This window comes from Sceloporus occidentalis, unplaced genomic scaffold (assembly GCF_023333645.1).
Source record: "Sceloporus occidentalis isolate IW3139 unplaced genomic scaffold, rSceOcc1.0.p SCAF_76, whole genome shotgun sequence".
Classification (NCBI taxonomy): Eukaryota; Metazoa; Chordata; class Lepidosauria; order Squamata; family Phrynosomatidae; genus Sceloporus; species Sceloporus occidentalis.
The window spans coordinates 2341698-2364046 of NW_028317056.1; the positions used below are offsets into that span (position 1 = coordinate 2341698).

Sequence of the window (22349 nt, forward strand, 5' to 3'; positions counted from 1 at the left end):
ATTTGTGAATATGGATTCCCGGCATCCTGATTGCGCCGTTCAAGCAAGGTAATCGAAGACGATAGCTCTAAAATGAGGACTTTGCCTGGCTTTTGATGAAACTGAGGACATTTGTTAATTAATGTGAAGACGTTACTTGAACTTAGGTAACTGGCTGAATCCTTGAAGGCTATCGCGTAACAGTATGAGCATTCGGTTCCCGACAGCCATAGATTTGCAGTTTGTTACCGTTTGCCGGCGTGCGCTCAGTCTGCAGCTCAATCCACAGATCCGCAAATCTGGATTGTATTTTTGGGTCATGATTTTAGAAGGCGAAGCGGCTGTATTAGTATGAGCTTGGACGATCTTCACCATGGGTGGAAAAAAGGGTGATACGAAACCGGCAAAGAAGGGTGGCGGGAAGGGACCTCCGGAGCCAGCCAAGGCTGAGCCAAAGAAAGGAGGAAAAGGCAAAGAAAAAGAGGATATAAAGAAGGGGAGGAATGTCAGGAAGGCGAAGAAAGAAATAACTAGTGAGTCTGAAGAGGCATCAGAAGCAGAGCTCATCAAAGAGGCGAGCGAAGAGAGCAAAGATGAGGAAGAGTCGGAAGAAAGTGATGGGGCAGGAAGGAAGAAAAGAGGACGGGAGAAAGGTGTGGCTGCTCTAAAAGGAGCATCGAAAGCAGTGGCAGGTATGAAGAAAGACAAAGGAAGGAGAGGCCAAGAAGAGGCTGCTGTGGATCCAAAGAAAAAGGAGCCCATGAGGAAGGATCTGGCCAGGGCGCAACTTAAAGGAGCGACGAAGGCCATGGCTGGACTCGCCAAAAAGCCAGTTGTGCCACCGAAGAAAAAGAAGAGCTTGAAAGCAGCCTCTAGACTCTTTATGAAATTCAGTAAGTTGAAACCAAGGCGATCAAAAAAAGGTCACTTCAAGACAGCTTCAAAACTTTTCATGGGTTTTAGGAAAAAAATCGGGGCTTCGTCTTTACTGGATAAAAAGAAAAAGTCAGCTGCGATGCTGAAGAACACATCCAAGCTTATGCTAGGCTTAAGGAAAAGCATAAAGAAAACACCACCAAAGGCAGGCAATGGCACTGGGCAACGACCCTCATTTCTGCTCATACGACTTGGGGGTAATGCCCCAAAACCTGAGCCGCTTGACAAGAAGAGTCCCGGGAAGCTGTTTGGTGGCTTCTTTGGGAAGAAAAAGGCAAAAGAGAAGTTTAAACCAAGAGCTAAAGTGCTTACTAAAGTCTCAGCTGCTGCAAGTTGGTTGACTAGAAGGTTTTTGTCCAAGAGGAATAGATACTCCAACAGTGAACGAGCCATACAAGAGGCCTGGCTTTCTAGAATGGGGGCCCAGAAGTTGCCTTTTCCTTCTCAAGACGAACTCCTCCGTTATCGGGAAAACATGAAACGATTCCCTGGTTCCGATAGGTTTTACGGTCAACACGAGGACGTGTATGGACATCCAAGGAATATCGAAGCATATCGACACCAAAGATTCCCAACTCAGAGATTCTCAGACCGTGGGGCTGGCCGTTACGACGACCCTTCAAACGAGTATTACAATGGTCATAATGAAGAATATGGCTTCGATCAGGTATATGTTGACGAAGAGGATGAGTTCTCTTATGGACAAGAGCGTAATTTTGGATCTTATGGTGGAGTAGATGGGGGTTATGATGAGGATTACTCCAGCCACCAGATGGAAGAGGACTATACTTCATACCACGAGAACATGGAATACTACGACGAGGCCAACCACCTGCTGAAGACTCAGAATTCATATTTTGATTACGAGGCAGATGTTCACCATCCTCAAAGTTCTTATTCACCATATGAGGAAAATGAAATGGAATATTACCAGGATACAACGAACCCATACGATCCTTCAGAAAACGAATTTGATGACGGCTTCAGCAGACACCACCATGTCGATGATATGGATGCAGAAGACCCTTATAACAACCCGCCAGATACAATGCATTACAGGGGCTACAATGCATCACCTTATGCAGAACCATTAAACCCGTACGCCCAACCCATGGAGGACATCATGGAGAACGATGACATGGAAATAATGGCAGAATACGATGGTCGCTCTTTTAATGAGGATCATGAGACGGAAGAACACCCTCCAACTTTATCCGTAAAGAAAAATTTTAAACTTTTTCCTAGACCTCAAGTAAAACTTTTTGGTCGAGAAAGACTGGATGTCCAACTGCCTCCATCCCCACGCATTTCGTTCACAGATTTTGACGAGGAAGAAGACGAGTGTGAAGAGGAGCCACAAATCTTCCATGAGCAAAGAAATCCTAAACAACCCCCAGTGAAATCTCTTTATGCAAAGTCGCTTCAAAGAAACGCTGGTCAATCCAATGTTAGGGGGGTTCAGAAGTTGTTGTCTTCAAAACCAGTGGGGAGGAGATTCAATGTTCCATCTCAAAAGGGGTATCAAGAAATGCAATCGGAAAATTATTCTCCAAGAGCGTTTGGGAGTCCATTAGGACAGCTGATGAAAAATTCACTTACTCCAAAGCCGATCTTAAAGCATCAAGGTAGTCAGATGACCAAGCAGGCCGGTTCTCAACCCATGACCAGAAACCCTTTTGCCGAAACCAATTTTCCCAGGACGACGCCATTACAAGCTTCTTTAAAACACTCAAGAAGTCCAGCACCTAGCCATGATTCCCAACAAATGCAGCAACAACTCGATTCCCTCCAAAAGGGAATGTCCTCCGCTCAGCCTTACCATAAACGTTTCGGACTAAAATTAACGGGAATGGACAACTCACATTTTGCAAGAAAGGTGGAATATTCCTCTTCCAATAATAACAATAGTGAAAAACAGCCAAGCCCTCACCCAGTACAGAAGTTTAATACTCACAGGAAAGAAATATCTACGCCCCCATCCCCAAATCTCTCCACAAGACAGAGGCCACTTTCCCCAAAGCCAGCAATGAATGCGTTTGGCTTAAACCGTTCAAACTCTATCTCACCCAACCACCATGGAGACTTTAGGAAAGACACACCATCTTTAATTGGGCAGAAACATCTTCTATCCTCACCTCAAATGGCCAAAACCAATTTTCCACCATCTCCTTCACCCTCCAGAATGACTCACTGGTCTACAAACTCCAATAGTCTAAAACCACCATCATCTGCCACTCCTGTGAATCCAAATATTGGGCACCTACCATCGCCCCCATCATTAAGAAGAGAGAACAGTTTTAGAAATGAACAACTGAGGCTATCGATGAAATCCAAAGGGTCTTCTCCTGTTCCCCAGAGAAATGAACTAAGGTCCAGGAATGATGTTCAAGCCCAGCACAACACATCATTACCTTGGGCAAGTCCATCACTCCACCAACATGGCAGCCATCAAAGAAGAGAGCTACAAAAGGCAGCCTCACCTCAGCCGATAAGACGGAATCTAGAAGATCTTCATTCTGATCCTTATGAAGAACAAGGAGAATGCCCTGAGAATTGGGGGAAGAATAATGAACCCCCAACAGAAGCAGTTAAACCTTTAATAAGGAATCCATTTATGAAACATCTCAGACGCACCGGTGACATGAAACCTTCAAACCCATCGCATCCATCCTACTCAAGAGGCTCAATGTCAAGGATGCCACCATACAGACAGGAAAACATTAACGTTTCCCCTCAGATGTCACAAAGGCAGGTCGATAACTTTTCAGCAACCAGGGGAAAAGCTTTTTCACAATCTACCGGTATATCCTCCACTCAACAGCAAAAGTCTCCAGCATTGGGGAGATATAACAGCATGAGAGAAAATTCAATGGTTCCTCCACCTACACAAACCTTAAATAAGCAAGGAAACTGTTATTTGATGCAGAGAGAAGATCAGCAGGATTTTACACAATCTTATTCCGAGAGGCGAAAGTCACCGGTAACGGGAAGGTATGACAGTATGAGAGGAACTCCGGGTTCAGTGCCCGATGCTAAAAGCCCATTCTGGAAAAGGATAGGGCAACCTCTTGTGGGATTGTCCCAGGAGCCACCCTGGACATACCAAGGAAATCATTCAGCGCCTACTCAAGGTCCACATGGAAATCCATTTGTAAAGAGATCTGAACAAGTGACAAATAATCTGGTGCAAAAGCCACAATCCCCATCTTTCTCCATGAGGGAAGCGGATGAGAGAGAAGGTATTTATAAACATCCTCCATCCCAAACTAGAGTCCATCAGGATGGTCGTCAACCACCACCGAACCAAACATCCATTGGGGATGGGGCATTCCATGTAGGACAAACAAGTCATTCCAGATCACCTTCTCCTGGGGTAAAGTCTTTGGGTGGCTTCATGTCTGAATCATTAAATCAAAGGCTAACCAGATCCCCTCAAGGAAAATCTAATATTAATATACAATACAAAGGATCACCAACATTGTCTGGTGCCAGCCATGCTTTTCCAAGGCTTCCCCACCCAAGGTATATGGGACCTGGTCCTCCAAAGGCACCATTAGAGTATTATGATGTGGATATGGATGATGGGATAGGTAGATATGCGGTGGTCATGCCCCAGATTCAAAGGATGGGCTCCATCAGAGGTCGTACTACTTTAAGGAAACAGCCATGGCCTAGACACCACGTAGGGAACTTCCACCACGTACAGGGAACTTCTAATAAATCCCTTCACATGCCTTGGTCGGAGACACTGAGAAGAGGATCGCGCAGGGCCAGGGAGAAAGTGGCTAGTTACCTCGCTTACGGGAGTGGGAGATCTCCGAGAAACTGGCAGCGCATGATCAACCCTGGACCAGAATCTCCATGGAACAGCAAGGTACAGTAACATTATTTTATTTTCTCTGGCCATCTCACATGCAGTCCTATAACGTATCGAGCAGCTTGACCATGGTGGCCGGTCTGGCTACCCGTTGTATTCCAAAGCTTAACGCCCCTAACGTTTCAGTGTCTAGCGGTTAAGATATGCAGGTCTTAGGTCTGAAATCGCATTGGGAGCAAATTATTTTGGAACCTGGTTGAGAACGTTGGGTCGCTAGGCAATTGTTCTCTGCCCTCCATTCACCGCACGGATGGCAAAGATGTGACAGAAGCACAATACCGGTCAGATTATAATACACGGTATAAAGAGAAGACGGAAAGTTTGTAGCAAGGAGCCCGGTGCATGAAGGTGTATGACCTCGCCACAAAAGGGACTTATGCAAATGTGAGGAACTGATCCACCGCAAGGAGGCTTCACTATAATGGGGAAATATAATTAATTAGGGACGGAGAAGCTTTGTTTTGGTGGCTTTTTAGTTATCCGGGTCACATGGGGTCCCTGACTCGACAATTATGATCTTCCTTGTTTATAATATGGCCGTTACTGACAATTCATTTGTTCAATACATTAGCTTATTACGAGTCTATTAAGTTAACCTCATGCATCTTTTTTTTTTTTTTTTTTTTTTGCTTGACACAAAATGACAAGATTTAAGAAGCACATAAAGCCACATCTTTGCATTTGGATGAAACAGCCACCCAGCAGACGTGGTAGAGGGTAATACAGTGAGAGAATTTAAACAGACAGGGGATAGGCATACGGCTCTAAGACGAGACCTATGTCTTTACAGCAGAAGAAACAGGCAGACCAGATTGGGCTGAAGGGGTCTGATCTGCTGTTTCTATGTTTGTAAGATGGTAAAGCCGTCTGCATTGTTTTGACCTCCATGACTGATGTTGTTGATTTTTACCCCAGTTGTAGTTTTTGCCCCATAATATAAATGTTTTCAGGCAGCTGCTTATCAGCCGTTTGTATGATTCTCGCTCTGTTATCTGATCCCCGATCTACTAAACACCCCGACTCCTTATCATACTGCCTGTGGGGGACAATAGAATGGCTCAGTCCTAATCACCTAGTCGGACACTCTCAGGTCTATTCAGTAAGAAGTCGAGTGGCCATTCGAGTTAATTTGAGTTCGGGATAACCCAACTAACCAGGTTTAACTGCAATCTCATGCTAACACCTTAGATCCACTAATCTGTGAGTTGTTTGCAAGGACATGCAAGAGCCGGCGACTTTAATGAGTTACAGGAGGAGGCATGTGATCAACGTTAAACTAGGTTTTTGTCAATGCTGACCTACATTACTGTATACAGCGCTGGGGGTTATATTACTGTATACAGCGCTGGGGGTTATATTACTGTATACAGCGCTGGGGGCTATTACAGTTTACTGCGCTGGGGAGTATTACTGTATACAGCGCTGGGGGTTATATTACTGTATACACCGCTGGGGGTTATATTACTGGATACAGTGCTGGGGGTTATATTACTGTATACAGCGCTGGGGGTTATATTACTGTATACAGCGCTGGGGGTTATATTACTGTATACAGCGCTGGGGGGTTATATTACTGTATACAGCGCTGGGGGGTTATATTACTGTATACAGCGCTGGGGGTTATATTACTGTATACAGCGCTGGGGGTTATATTACTGTATACAGCGCTGGGGGTTATATTACTGTATACAGCGCTGGGGGTTATTACTTTATACAGAGTTGGGGTTTATGCTCAAGAAGATTTTTTTTCCCCAGATGCAGCGCATGCCGAGCCCGCACGACACGGAGCCAAGCGAACAGCATGATGGCAACGGAGCCCATGACATGACACAACTGGAGTGAGTATGAACCTGCAGGTTTATGGCTATTGGGCAGCACATGCAACATTTGGACAGAACCATGTGTTGGCAGGCATGTGGACACACACATTGTGTACCTGCTAAGAGTCCTGGAATGACAAACATTCCTGCTGTCCAGAATTTAGATCTAAGCCTTCCTTTAAATTATTTAATTGTTCCCAGTATGGGGTTATTATATTTTATCTGTACCTCCTTACAGAGACCTGCAGGAAGCGTCGGTTCTCAATAATTTACGCATGAGGTTTGACCGGGATATGATATACGTGAGTATTGATTAACCTGAACGGGGAGGGGGTCAATAAATGGAACGGGCTCCCGGCAGAAGTGATAGAGGCTAAAGCTTCCTTAGAATTTGAAGGGAAATCCAAATCCTGCCTTATCAGCTAAAAGTAACCTACTGTGCGCTTAAGAGCTTACAATCTGGTGTATTGAGTATGCATGCATGTTAGAGCGAATGTGTATGTGTAAGCGTGTGAGCATGAATGTGTATGTGTGTGTTAGTGTATGTATGCGTGTTAGTGTGAGTGTGTCGGTTTGTATAAGTGTGGAATTGTGTCAGTGTGTATGTGAGTTACCCGGGGAGGGGGCAGGTGGCCAATAGGGCCCCACCTGGTTTCACTTGTCCCTCGGGACGGAAGGTGGGAGCCCTCCCCTGGTGATTATCCTAAACCAGCCATAGTCCAGGAAGTTATCTGTCGGCCGCCATGTTCCTTCCGCGCAGACGTACATCGGAAGCATCCTCCTCTCGGTGAATCCCTACAAGATGCTTAATATTTACGGAACCGACCATGTGCTGCGGTACGAGGGAAGAGCTTTGGGGGAGAACCCACCGTAAGTAGTAAAAAATAATAATAATACACATTTTTTAACCCTTTTGCGTGTCAGAACATTAACCCTTTCGCACACCTGAGCCTGTGTTTCCTTTCCGCAGGCACCTTTTTGCCATCGCAAACATAGCGTACACCAAGCTCATGGATGCCAAACACAACCAATGTATTATCATCAGGTAAGCCGCGTGCCGAGTTTCTCCGCGGTGGGCTGGATTAACTCTTAAACTGCTGCTAGTTTCGAAGCAATAAGAAATATCAAATTATATATTAATATTTTGCTTATTCCCCCCTCCCCAAAATCCCCCCCCCCGGTTCTGAATCTCCGCAGCGGCGAAAGCGGTTCTGGAAAAACGGAAGCCACGAAGCTTGTCCTGCGCTACCTGGTAGCGATTAACCAGAGGAGAGGAGTGACCAATCAGGTGAGCCGGATACCGCGTAGTTCTAGAACGGAGCAAATTATCCATAGATAGGTGCGCTAATTAATTTGTCGTTCGTTATGTTTCTAAGAGAAGCCTTTTGCGCTTTTTATTCTCAGCCGTACGTCAAAAACTCATTATTGTTCTGATGTTTTTTTCTGTCTCCATCCCTGCCCTGGACCCGCTACAGATCGAGGTACAAACCCCGGGAAATATTGTTTATTGTCTGCATGCATCTTTATTAAGGGATATAAAGGGTTGTTTGCACCAGAGGGGGAACAGCCTCCCAGCAGAGGTGGTAGAGGGTAATACAGTGAGGGTATTAAACATGCATGGGATAGACATACGGCTCCTGAATCTAAGACGAGACCAACGACTGATTAAGGTTCGAGACTTTAAAATGTATTTGTTGTTTTTTTTGTGCGTTTCTTCAGATTCTGGAAGCCACCCCTTTGCTGGAATCTTTCGGAAATGCCAAAACCGTCCGGAACGATAACTCCAGCAGATTCGGGAAATTCGTGGAGATCTATTTAGACGAGTAAGTAACTAATCTTCCCGGGCGTAAAGGGTATCAGAATTCTAGTGGGCATCTGCCCCCCACACACACACACACCATGAGTCATACTTGATTTTTCATTTTAGGGGCATTATCTGCGGTGCCATAACATCCCAATACCTGCTTGAAAAGTCTCGAATCGTGTTTCAGGTAATCCATCGCTTGGCAACCAACGGAAAAATTAATTACCGGTTTATTAATTAATAATCGATCTCAGTTATTGATCTATAGGCAGAATAACCAAGGAGTGAGGAATTTACCGGGCCGGGTTCCAAGTGCCAGAATTTCTCTTTGTGAATCCGGTCCGGTTCTGTAGCTCAGGGATCGTACTTGGTGCTCGATAATTATATCCCTGGCTCGATGGAGTTTTGCTGGTCCTTTGTATCTAGAGGTTAACCGACTAAGATAATTGTAACCCGCATGTCTTACGCTGATTGAAAAAGGTAAATGTAGGTAAAAATTTGATTTTCTTGATTTCTGATTTCTACTTGAGGCCAAAAACGAGAGGAATTACCATATTTTCTATGAGATGCTGGCCGGACTTCCCTCTCAGCAGAAGCAGATGTTTTATCTCCAAGATGCTGAAACCTATTATTACCTAAATCAGGTGGGTTCCTAAATATACGATTCTGCTGGACCGTACTGTATGTGTGTTAAAACTAGAAGGTCAGCGGCTGAGATGGAATGGGAAGGATTTTACGGTGAGGGTGGTAGATGAATGGAACAGCCTCCCAGCAGAAGTGGTAGAGGCTAATACAGTAAATAATTTGCTTACATCCCCATTCACCTTCCTTTCCAAGATGCAATAAAACCTGGAGGCTCCAAGCCACCATCTTTGGGGTTCAGGGGCGCAGGGCAGGAGACAACAGTAGAGCTTCTGGTTTCTGCCCAGGAAACTGTGGAAAAACTTTCTGCCCCAACTGCTTGAATGCCCGAGGTTGCAAAAGCCTGTTATAGATCCCTTATAGATGTTTGTTGCTTGCCTGATACTCACCGATTTACACCTTTAGGGGGGTAACTGCGAGATTCCGGCCAAGAGAGACGCTGAAGATTTCCGGAGGCTGCTGAACGCCATGGAGTCCCTCGGCTTCACCGCGGAGGACCAAGACAGCATCTTCCGAATCCTCTCTTCCATTCTGCACCTGGGCAATGTCTACTTTGAGAAATACGAGGTATAAATCTATGGAAATGCTTGAAATGATCTTTTAGGACCTATTCCTAATATATATACCCAGCACCTTTAACACGTGAATCGCATCGGACTTTGATGGCTGAACACCGCAGCGTAGTGTAGAATATAATATTTTGTTCACATTGTTACATTGTAGTTTCTTTTGTCCTGGGGCTTCAGATTGTTGGTGCTCATGTGATGTTTGGGTGCCACCCCTCGATCCCAAATGTCACTGCGTGGATTGCTTTACGGCAGGACTTAGTAAACTTTTCTTAATTCCTTCATCCCCGGTCATTTGATGTGAAAGAGGTGATTCTGCGAGATCAGTAAAGTTGACTTAAAATTAGTTTATTGCGTGAAATTCCATCCCTTATGTTATTCGGGGAACAAAAGTCATACTTTGAGGGTAAAACTTTAATCATTGTTGATATTCATGTAAAATCCAGTTTAAATAATTTACATTTATAGAAATGTGAGAATGGAACAAATGGGTTATTTAAAACAGAAAGGACGTCTTTGAATATCTTGGCAATTGCCTTTTTTTGACTCTGCAGACGGAATCCCAAGAAGTGGCTTCAGTTGTGAGCGCGAGTGAAATCCGAGTGGTGTCTGAACTGCTACAGATTTCACACGAGGGGCTTCAGAAGTCAATAACTTTCAAAGTGACGGTGAGCTTTATTTTGGTTGCATTGAGCTTTATTGTTCATATATTATATACAACTCTTATTATAATAAGTAATAACCTCCCAGCGCTTGTTTTTTTGTCTTTGTATTTAATATTTTTTATTGATTATTTTTACGTTAATTTAGCTGGGGGTTATTTGCAAGTTACAGGAGAGGACATGCAAGTTCAGATTACATTCGCATGCCCTTGTGGGTAATTCACAAAATTTAAACTCACAGATAAGTGAATCAGTGCAAGGGAATAGTGCAAGAATTGTTGGCATTCGCTGACTTGTATGATAAGGAGTCGGGGGGTTTAGTAGATCGGGGATCAGATAACAGAGCGAGAATCATACAAACGGCTGATATGCAGCTGCCTGAAAACATTTATATTATGGGGGCAAAAACTACAACTGGGGTAAAAAAGGAAACGGAGCAATGTTTTTGAAAAAGTTTAATAAATTTAATACAAATAAACAAGAAAGGTTGATTGGGCTTAAAGGTTATTTCTCTTTTACTCAACAGGAAACCATGAGAGAGAAAATCTTCACTCCGCTGACCGTGGACAGCGCTGTAGATGCCAGGTAACGCATTCCCGGGGACATTTAACCCTTTTTTGCAGGTCACACGGACGCTCTATTATCTCCTGTTTCTTCCTATTTTCAGAGATGCAATTGCCAAGATTTTATACTCCCTGCTGTTCAGTTGGCTCACAGACCGAATCAACAAGCTGGTGTCCCCCAGACAAGATGCCTTATCCATTGCTATACTGGACATATACGGCTTCGAGGTGAGACCAAGTGCCCCTGATCATTTCAACCAGTCCCTCTTTTCTCCCACATGCCCCTCTCTCCTCCCCTGATGCCCCTCTTTTCTAGGAGGTCAGAATGTTTGCTGGGTATGAGGGTATCGCAGGGTTCTACTGCCCTAAAAGCCCCGATAATGTGTATAGAAACAGCAGGAAACAACTTTATAAATTAAACTGTATAAATAGAATAAAAAGCATTATTTTTTCTAAATAGCCGATAGGTCACAAAGTCATAGGAACATTTTCATTAAAGGGCCAGTCTCGCCACGTCTCTATGCACATCCCACGAAACAAAAGGACCTCATTAACCATTTGAGATATTGGGGGTTCTCTCTGCGTATCGCGTTCCATCTTCCAGTTCTCTCTCCCCCCTTCCACCCCTTGTACTCTCCGCAGACTGTCGGGTAACCTCTGCTCTTATCCCCAGGATCTCACCTTCAACAGCTTCGAGCAGCTGTGCATCAATTATGCGAACGAATACCTGCAATTCTTCTTCAACAAGATTGTGTTCAAAGAGGAACAGGTGGGCACCAGGTGCACTTTGAGCAGCCCATACATTATTTACAACATTGATACCATCAGCCATGATTATCCCGTCCCAAGAACAACTACTTACGGACCTGTCCGTTAATTACCTATAATCTGGATATTCTTCCTTCTATCCCGGGGTACCCAATAGTTGCAATATTTTGGCATATACAGGAGATTTAAGGAGGGGAACATGCCACACTAGGAGCGGTAGTTTGAGACTTTTTTAGTGTCTATGGCAACAGCCTATCACTACCCGCGTTTGTGTCATATGACAATTAAGTGTTCCTGGCCAAAAATTCTGAATGGGACTTATTTTACTTGATGAAATAAATATAAACTGTATAGAGTGCGCTACGGGATTTTGAATGGTTTGTAATAGAACGTTCTGCCTCCCCCCCCCCATAAAGGAAGAGTATATCCGAGAGCAGATAGACTGGAGAGAGATTTCTTTCAACGACAACCAGTCCTGTATAGACATCATTTCCCAGAAGCCGTACGGCATTCTCAGAATCCTTGATGACCAAAGCTGCTTCCCCCAGGTAAATATGGGAGGATTCCAAAGGAGAGAGTTTATTGATTCCTCTTATAGGATAACGCTAGTCACCTGCGCTGATGACGTGCGTGGACAGACAGGGGCGTTAATAGCATTTTCCGCAATTAAAATGTCATTTTGTGTCGCGTGTCCTTTGCTCCGACAGGCCACAGACCACACATTCCTACAAAAGTGTCACTACCATCACAGCACTTCTGAGTTGTACTGTAAGCCAAAGATGCCTCTACCGGAATTTGGAATTAAGCACTTTGCTGGGAAAGTCACTTACCAGGCAAGTCCGAACGCCTTGGGGTTTCTAAATGCCAGGGGTATCCCCAGCCTTCCAACCCTTTAACCAAGGTTCTGCCATCTTAACTTGTGTTCTAAGTTTCAAATACATCTACGTATCTTAAGACTGTCAGTCCAATAAAAGGTAATAATAACTCAATTTCTTAAATTTTACAACAAAAGAGGGGTTCTGTGCCTAATGCAAAAAAAAAACAAAAACATTCCAACATTCTATATTGACTTGGAATTTTCACCGCAGGTACACAAATTCTTGGACAAAAACTACGACCAGGTCAGGCAGGATGTCCTGGACCTCTTTGTCAACAGTAAAATCAAGGTGAGGAGCCACAAGAAGGTTAATATTAAACCAATCAGGTAGTCATAACTAATTAGTGGTCCCAACTATAATGGAATTGTATGTAATTCCCGAAGGTTCCAAATGCTCTTTCTTAATGTAACTCTATCCTAAAATGTTTAGATGGGCCATATGGGTGTGCAGCACTGAAGAACATTTACTTGGAATTTTCCAAATCCGTTGATGGTTCCAGTAGGGTTGGCGGGTGCTTTAACCATTTCACAACCACTCTATTTATCTGTCCTACCCAGGTGGTGGCCAACTTGTTTTATAGCCATGCTCAGGTACTTGCGCAGCAGAAAACCATGATGGGAAAAAGCAACACCGTCACTCGAAAATACAAGGCCCCTACGGTGGCCGCAAAATTCCAGCAATCGCTCCTCGAGCTGGTGGAGAAGATGGAGCGGTAAGAAGTCTCGCGTTGGAAGGATTAATCCGAGTCTGAAAAATAATTAGGGATTTTTATCCCTCCTCCTCCTCACCCAGGGAATCTCACCTTCATATCATAGTCCTTTTAAACAATGTTTTGTTTCTTTGCAGGTGCAACCCTTTCTTTGTCCGCTGTATCAAACCCAACAGCAAGAAGGTAATTTCAGCTTTATCTGGACACCATGCTTGGAGACCAGCCCTAAGTAGATCGGAAAGCTTGCCAATTGTAGCCGGACCCCTTTTTTGACAGCACATCTAGTTAGATTATTTTATTCGTTGTATTCACACTTTGAATGCTTGAGATGAACAAATACGTGTATTCAGTCTAGAGTAACTGTTCCACTATCTTTAGGAACCTAATTTCTTTGAAGTTGACGTTGTGACCTGTCAGCTGAAATACTCTGGGATTCTGGAGACCATACGGATTCGTAAAGAGGGCTATCCCGTTAGGATCCCGTTCCACATCTTCCTGAGCAGGTATTATTGGCGACATTAAGACTTTGAGTGGAAAAACACTTTGGAAAGGGTCACGCGTTTATGTCTCGCTTGTAGGTATCGCTGCGTCATGGACCTTGGGCAGAATATCCGTCCAGATGGACAGATCTGCGTCACTGTCCTGAGAAGACTCTGTCCATCCGTTAATCCTTCCATGTACTGTATTGGAGTGAGCAAGGTGACTCTCATGATTGGTTTATGGGGGGGGGGGTATCAAAAAATCTCATATCCAAAGACATTTATGATGGACCCTGGGATAAGTTTGGGAGAAATCTTATATGTACTCGAAGCTGTAAGAGCTTTTTATTAATCATTTGTCTGTTTTAGGGTTTTTTCCTCCCATTGTTAATGGAACTCTTTGGCTGGTTTGGTTCTGAGGTCTTAGAACCTTTGTCGCAGATGTAAAGTATTTCAGAACCATAGCTCTATAGGCTAGGATATGGTTCATACTCAAGACCTCAACCGACTCACTCTCCTCTTTCCTTCTCTCTCTCTCTCTCTCTCTCTCTCTCTCGAGCTCTTTATGAAGGAAAATCTGTATCAGCTCCTGGAGAGTAAACGGGACCAGCTAATGAACAAAGCGGCCGTGACCCTGCAGCGCTACAGCCGTGGATACCTGACGCGGAAACGCTACTACACCTTACGGCACAGGATCATCCAGCTCCAGGCCCTAGCCCGAGGTTACATGGCCAGGTACAAGAACAAAGGCTACATGCGCATAACGTTTTCTTTTTTAGAATGTTTTCATTAAAATTTCAATGCATGACCTCCTCATCACGACAGAATCTCCTTTGTTGTGACCTTATTTTTTTTCCACTCCTTATCTAATCGTATTCTATATGTCACAGACGAAGGTTCCACAATTGGAGGAAGAGTATGCTGAAGTTTCGGGCGTTAGTCCGCATGTATGTGAACCGGAGGAGGTATCTGAGAGTAAGTATTACCCCCACAGCAATAAGCGTTTCTGAGCTAGAAGCGCGAGCTTCCGCCCCAGAGGGGGCATGTGCAGGATTCATATACGATGTAGACAGATCGAGGTACGATGAGATGGTCTAGGTATGTCTAGATATCTGGAATGTCGCTGACGCTGAGCTGTCTCCTCGCAGATGAAAGCTGAGGCTCGGAGGCTTGCAGAGGAGGAGCGCAGAAAGGCAGAGCAGGTGAGTGTCCCCATCTATATATCTATCTGCGTCTATGGCCTTGTAGTGTTTTTAATGATACAAATATCTGGTTTCTTTTCATCCCAGGAGCTGACCAAGAGAGAAGTAGTTAGTGTTACTCATCTGGAGATCCCAGCAGAGCTGGCCGGGATTCTGCGTTCAACAGCAGGCAAGATATATGCACTCAGAGCTGGATCTAATATCAGCTGCCCCTCAGCATGCACTCGATGGGTACTTCTCCTGAATAGCCACTAACCCCAATCTCCCACTAAACAGCTACAATCCCTTAACTCCCCCAAATAACCCTTCTCACTTTTTAAATACCCCTGACCAAATCTCACCATCTCACCTGCCTTTGTCCTCACTACCTTAACCTCGATCCTTCCCTTTCCAGCTCAGAAGAACCTCATGCTGGAGTTTGTTGCTCCCATTCACCACCCTAGGGTGGCATCTGACACCCAACTCACTCTACCTCTGGACATCAACAATTACCCCCTGTTTAAATATGTGCGGGTCTTCTTAAAGGTAAGTGGCCAGGAGTGACCATCAGTAATGGGCGAGTGCTCCTTCTTATTGATCTACTACAAGCATTTTGAATCACCATGGTTAAGGCCATGCAACCAATGGCTGGGCTGAGGATTTTGTAAAATGTAGTCCACGGCAGTCAGGGCGCCATCTATTTCTCTTTCCTACATTAGAAGTCATTCATTTTTGCAGGAGCCATTATTTGGGATGCTGACCGTGCCACTTGGATCTTCTCTGCTGCCCATAGAGGACGAGCTGAGACCACAAGCCATAACGTCATTTAAACTGGTAGGTGACTCGGTAACAATTTTTATACTTAAGAAAGGTGCATATTGGTTTATCAGCTACGTTTGTCACAGAATAAGTGCCGCTAACAGGTAAGTGGTCATGATTTGTGTCTGTGGAACCTAAGTTATGGATTTTATGGACCTTCCTATGATTTTGGGTTAAGATGTACTGCCTTTTTCTATATCCTAGATATTGAGGTTCATGGGTGACCCTTTCCTCAATGGAGTCCAGGAGACAATGTTTGGGAATTATATAATCCACAAGGGTCTGTCCAACATGGGCCTGAGAGACGAGATCTTAGTACAATTGATCAATCAGGTGTGGAGGAACACCAACCCCAACAATGAAGAACGTGGCTGGTATCTCCTGGCCTCCTGTCTCAGCAGCTTTGCACCATCTCCAAACCTGGACAAGTATCTACTCAAGTGAGCATTGTGGCACGACCCAGAACATTCTTCCAGTGACGTTATTCTAGATATATCTATATGGCTGACCAAATGGTCTAGATCTTGAGGTCGGAGTTTTAAAGTAGAACACTGAGTACAGCCAATGAAAGACAAGGAGCGCTGGAATTCTATCTGCTATTGGGTGTGCTCAGTTCTATAATATATTTGTCAAAATGTTTTTTGGTTTTTTTCCCCCAGGTATGTTTCTGACTATGCCTATGATGGCTATAAGTCCGTGTGCCAACATAAACTCATTCAGGCAATACAGAAATCACAGCAAGGCTCTGAAACTTCTCGCACCTTCCCTCCATGTTTACTGGAGTGGACGACCAGCAGGGAGAGAGCCAACATGGCCCTGGACGTCCACTGCTTCGACGGTACGGTAATGCAGGGCCGATATTACTCTGGGTCTGCAGAACAGGCATTAGGATTTAGCCCAATTCACAGCCATGTCCAATGCTCGCTATCAGTAACAATGTGAATAAGACTCAATTACTGAAATGGTTCCAAAAGTAGGATAATAACGCTTGTATGTTTACAGTTTTAGTATGTTTAGGAGGACCTTTAGTTTTTATGTTGGACCTAGAATCTGCCGGCATATCAGCCCCTTTTAACTGCTCCAACCTTAATCAGTCCTTGGGATCGTCCTAGATTAAAGAGCCATACGTCGATCCCATGCACTCAGGAAGCTACCTGGGGCACTGGGACCCAAGGGGCTATTGGCAGCAGCCCCAGAGAAGGTCCATGTTGTGTAGGTCTGGTGTCTGCCTGGGGTGTGACAGAAGCTTCTTGTCTGGGGTGCTATTTGGTTGATGACCTGTCATGGTGGGGCACAGATCCCAAACAGAAGAAACAGAGGGTTCAGAACAAGGAAACATTGACTCCTTCCTAAGGCCATGGATAATATTTCAACAGATCATCTCCTTCTCGGGTCTCACACTTACTCTTCTGTCATCACCCCTCTGGTTGTCCAACTAGATTGTAAGCTGGCAAGAACAGGGTCCTCTTCTCCTTTTGTACCTTTTTTTTAATCGTTTGTGATTTTAAATTATTCTGCTGGTTGTAACAGCGCCACGGAATCTGCTGGCGCTATATAAATAAATTTAATTTTGTCTGTCCAGGTACAAAGACTTTGTGTCCGATTCACTCGTGGACCTCTGGAGAGGAGATTGCCGGGGATGTCCTCAGACACAGGTGTGGACTGTAAGATTCTCCACCGCTGATAATATTACGGTTTATTAACTTGCATCATTGTTATACCAACCATACCACAAACCACCAAGAGGCCACATCAGACAAAGAAACGAAAGGAACACTGTTGTAACAATGTAACAGGTTCAACAATGAACCTGTAATAAATAAATAATTTCCTAAGGCAAATTACAAAGTAGACCCTTAGTTATCTGAACCTCTGTTCGGACCAAAGAGATCCGAGAAGAAGACACGACAATAAATATAAATTACAGCTTCTTCCAATTTGTCATCCTAAATCCGGTTTGCCAAACTACTTGTCTCTGCTCCAATAGGAATTGAGTGCTGCGGTTACCGACACTTGTGATTGGTAGACATAACCTAAAAGCTTTTTTATCTTTTTTTTTTTTGGACATTTCTGTCTTCAGAAAGGTGATTGAAGGTTGGCGCGGCTGGTCGGTCTCCATAACAAACAGCGGTCACTGGGCAGAGCTGGCCGGCCATGATTACGTCTTGGACCTGATCTCCGATGTGGAGCTGCCTAGAGAATTTCCTAAGCTGAAGTCTTATTTCATCACTGGGTCAGAGGGAGTACGAGACAACCTCAACTACCCCAATATGTAAGTACCCACTTCGTTATGAACCTAGAAGTCACCTGCAGATCGGCCCCATCGGCCCCCGTCTAGTCTGCCCGTTTCTCCTGTAAAGACTCAAACCTTAATCAATGGTTGGTCTTGTCTTAGATTCAGGCGCCATATGCCTATCCCATGCATGTTTAATACCCTCACTGTATTAGCCTCTACCACTTCTGCTGGGAGGCTGTTCCACTTATCTACCACCCTCTCGGTAAAGTAAAACTTCCTTAAATTACATTGATCCTGGACCAACAGAGCTAGGGATACTCACCACCCACCTGAAAAGGCAGTTTTCACCAAATCCCTGCAAATGTATAGAAAGGATCGTATTACCTACATTAGTGATGTTTGCAGCACAATCTGCTGCTAAACTCATCTCCTTCTCCTCTTTGAAGAGTATTTGCCAACGGCTCGGGCATGGAGGAGGAGGAGGAGGTGCCGCCTCCACCGAATATAAAAGCTCCATCTTTACCGGCTCCGGCAGTGCCAGATTCCGACGGCTACTACAGTCATGGTGAGTGTGACCGGTGTGAGGGCTCCCTGGGTGTCCGACACACGCACAAAGGAGTATGTGGCCTGATTTGAGTTGTATCACTTCTGTCTTCCAGCAGATTCCGACACATTCAGTGAACCCCCATCCCAGAAAGGAATGGACCATTACCTGGACAGTCTGTTTGATCCTGTGCTTTCCTACGGGAATGGGGTACGGAAAATCTTACTCTCTACTCATTCCCGTAATGTTACACAGAAACATAGAACCTGCCGGCAGATCGGCCCAATTCGGCCCCCATCTAGTAGCCCCTTTTTTCCTGCTGTAAAGTCTCAAACCTTAATCAGTCGTTGGCCTCCTCTTAGATTCAGGAGCCGTATGTCTGTCCCATGCATGTTTAAAACCCCTCACTGTATTGACCTCTACCACTTCTACTGGTAGTCCATTCATTCATTCAAGCCTCTGACCTTAATTCATTGAATAAAAATGTTGGATTTTATGGATAATCCTGGTTTAAAAAAATATAATTTCACCCAACTTGATGAAGAACAGACTTTTGTTCTGCTTTAGATGTAAAGATATTCGATCTCCATTCTGTTCAGGGCTTGGTGACTTGTTGGATACACGCTATCCTCTTACAGACACAGATCCCCCTACAGAGTTACATCTGGCTTCTACACTGAATAGGATTAGCCAGTCTCTCGCGTTTATCCTTATGGAAGAGACATAGAACCCATTAAATGTATTTTTTTAGTGATACAATTTATACAACTGATCTCGTTTAAAAAAAAATAAAAAATGCCTGTTTATAAAGTAAGTGTTTATTTTTAAACACAATCATTTTTGTAGATGGGTAGAGGGCCTGTTCCAGGCTATCCACTGAGAAAAAAAATTATTTTATTATTTCTAAAATCATTTTGGACATAATTTATTTATTTATTTTTGATGATATTGAATTGAGGTGAGACCCTTTAATGCCCCTTGGGTGAGCACCACAGAACAAGAAGGAAGGGTTCGTATCTCAGCCCTGGCATCGGATGGGTTAATCCGCTGTACTCTGGTCACCTGCTACACGATCCTCTTCCCGATGCACGACAAACTCTTTGTCGGAGGTGATGTTCAGGTTACCCGCGTATACACAGCCTGGCTCTCGCCCTCTTTGTAGGATCTGGAGAAGCTGACAGCAATGTCCCAGAAGATGAAAGGTGGCGGAGGAGTTGGGGAGAGAGATGCAGAGGAGGCTACTGGAGACGACGGCTTTCCTTCTGAGATATCCCACCAACCGGGTAAGTATAACGGGCAGGACTGGGTTTAACGACTGATGGTGGAAGCTGTTACACTGTAACAGCGGAGCTTCTTATTTGGTGGGAGACGGTCATCTGGTCCCACCACCAGCGACGGGTGTTAAAGAGTTAATGCTCTCTGTAGCAGTTCTCTTCCTTAAACTCATTAAGTACAATAATTTTAAAACCGTACATTTTTTGTTGGGTTAATATGTTTTACGCACATTTAGAATTTTTACTCCTCTCTTCCATTTTTTCATTTTCCAGTTGATTTGCAAAAAAAAATAAAAAATAGTTGAAATTGATTAGAAATATAAAACAAAATGGTTATTAATAAAACTGATTTTAATATAATGTGACTGACCAAAATAATATCAGGGGAGGGCATGTCGTGAAATTTTGAAGAAGTTAAGTTTATTTTTTAAACTACAATCCATTTTGATTTACACAGAAAGAAAAAAACTGTTCTTTTAAATTGTGTTTTTATGTATCTTTAGACTTAGAACAAGCCATATACGCCCATCAGCAAGCATACATCAACCAGCAGGCCATGTTACTGGTAAGCAGGGTCTGTGTGATGTAAAGATCCATTATGAAAATGTAAAATTATTTTTTTACATTATTTTTTATTTACATCGTATATATATATATATATATATATATATATATATATCCATATCCATATCCAGGCCCAGCAAATGACCATGCAAGCCATGGCTCTCCAGCAGCAAATGGTCAACAATGCATCTATGGAGGCCCCACAAGCCAACAGCTCTCCACCCCACTCCAGCCAATCCAGTTCGCACCACGTGACCCCGGTAGTGGCTCCGATGCCTAGGACAGGGTTGCCGTTCCAGGTAAAATGGAAAATGTTGTATATGCAGAAGTTTTATAATGATGGGGGGATGCTTCATCGTACATTGACTTGTATTAAATGGTTTTACATTGACTTCTTTGTTTCATTTATAGAGGAATCCCATGATGGGATCTTCTCACAGAACTCAAACATCTACCACCAGAGAGAGATCCTTTAATCAAGGACCAGGTATTATTATCATTGGCACCCACTGATTAAAGGGGGTTTTACACCAACGAAAAATAAGTGAAGCTTAAATAAGAGTAAAAATATCTACTTTTAGAAAATATATATTTTTTAAAGACTCTCACTTTGGTTTTTTTTACCCTAAAAAAAAGGTCTTTCCCCCCGTCAAAGACCTGATGATGTTGTCCATCACACCGCTGTGAACTCAGAGCATTTCCCGCAACCATCCCACAATATTAAGGACATAATAAATCAATATAAACAACCGGGAAGGCCCAGGTCTCCTGTACCTGTAGCCAGGTAAGCTTACAGCTCCAGAAGGATCCACATCTTAAGGTTCAGCCAAGTTCTCACCCATGTGTTTCCTTTAGTTATATAAATGTGGGTATGTATACACATAGACGTGTATAAGTTTGAAATGTATGACATCAAAGCTCTTAGTGAAAAGGAAGGACATGGGCAAATATCTCACTTGGTACAATTACTAATTTCTTTGTACTCACAGAAAGCAACCAGCTAACATTTTTGGAAGAAAAATGGATCCGCACGAAGAGGCCTTAAAGATCCTCAAGGGTCAGATGCCTTCACGACCATTAACCGGCCCAACACAGGTCTCCAGTATGTCATACGTTCCCAAGGTAAAAGCATCAACGCCATTCAAAGACGGCATAGGGCAAAATCAAGACCTGATAATAACTATAGAGCTGGTTTCCTATAAATTGTTATTAGAATGAACTTTTATTCACATGACTAAGACAAATCCATACATTAGGTACAGAGGGCTCGGCTTGCGAGCTTACAATCTAGAGGATATATGTGGCTCTTACATTGATATTGCTTTAAAGTACTAATTGTGCATTTAGTGTTTCTGCTCTCTGGTTTTAGCCCTCGAGAGACACCGTTGCTTTGGTAAAACCTGTACCCAGCATTAAGAACAAGGAGCCAGATTCTCCGCCACCCGTTAGCTGCGTCAGACCCACCACAGCACGGGCAGGTAGGCACTTAGTTTTATCAAACTTTGTTAGAAAGTCTGATTCCAGTGTCTTGATACATTGTCCCAGTAAAACAGAGAAACAAATGCCTCTCTGTGCCAACATCTCCTTCATACCGTCATGATTGTTTAGTAATCACTAGAAGAATGAACTTCCACCTCTCCATGTCTCTTACATAAAAACATATATTCTTACAGCAGATCAGACCCATACGGCTCTTCTAGTCTGCCTGCTTTTCCTGCCGTCATACCCTAACGTCCCCGAAATGATAACACACATGGCGTTGTTGCATCAACTTAAGGGTTTATCTTCTCCGTATATTAAATGTTTTGTATCTCTCCTGTGACCAGTCTCTGTGTCTCGGGAACTGTCCGAGGAACAAGAAAATATCCAGACTCAGCTGCACCGTCAGTACAGCGAGGAATATTACACTTATAGCAACGTACCTTGGAGGATCTATATCAGAAAGGAGGTGAGGAAGCCCAGCCCACGAGGAGCAGTGATTTCGGGTGTTTATAGTTACCCCTGCTTATTTAAAGAACATCCATTTGTCTGTTTGGAATGTCGGAGAA

The 22349-nt window shown here is 43.9% G+C and overlaps 1 protein-coding gene across 1 annotated transcript in view; it reads left to right on the forward strand.

The window, feature by feature from the left end:
- Window positions 1-352: 352 nt before the first annotated feature.
- The window catches only part of LOC149285761 (unconventional myosin-XV-like), a 31440-nt gene continuing 9443 nt past the window's right edge, over window positions 353-22349 (forward strand). Inside the window, 38 exon segments of the mRNA XM_089494839.1 lie at window positions 353-2131; window positions 6548-6630; window positions 6851-6914; window positions 7373-7482; window positions 7583-7657; window positions 7810-7900; window positions 8088-8093; window positions 8332-8435; window positions 8540-8603; window positions 8947-9060; window positions 9464-9625; window positions 10179-10292; window positions 10813-10871; window positions 10954-11077; window positions 11523-11618; window positions 12034-12165; window positions 12325-12450; window positions 12706-12783; window positions 13053-13207; window positions 13342-13387; window positions 13583-13707; window positions 13783-13903; window positions 14243-14418; window positions 14574-14658; window positions 14832-14885; window positions 14973-15054; window positions 15280-15410; window positions 15603-15698; window positions 15888-16123; window positions 16343-16521; window positions 17266-17338; window positions 17764-17970; window positions 18366-18484; window positions 18582-18673; window positions 19626-19746; window positions 20241-20302; window positions 21671-21779; window positions 22128-22249. Coding sequence (XP_089350965.1) covers window positions 353-2131; window positions 6548-6630; window positions 6851-6914; window positions 7373-7482; window positions 7583-7657; window positions 7810-7900; window positions 8088-8093; window positions 8332-8435; window positions 8540-8603; window positions 8947-9060; window positions 9464-9625; window positions 10179-10292; window positions 10813-10871; window positions 10954-11077; window positions 11523-11618; window positions 12034-12165; window positions 12325-12450; window positions 12706-12783; window positions 13053-13207; window positions 13342-13387; window positions 13583-13707; window positions 13783-13903; window positions 14243-14418; window positions 14574-14658; window positions 14832-14885; window positions 14973-15054; window positions 15280-15410; window positions 15603-15698; window positions 15888-16123; window positions 16343-16521; window positions 17266-17338; window positions 17764-17970; window positions 18366-18484; window positions 18582-18673; window positions 19626-19746; window positions 20241-20302; window positions 21671-21779; window positions 22128-22249 — 5772 coding nt within the window.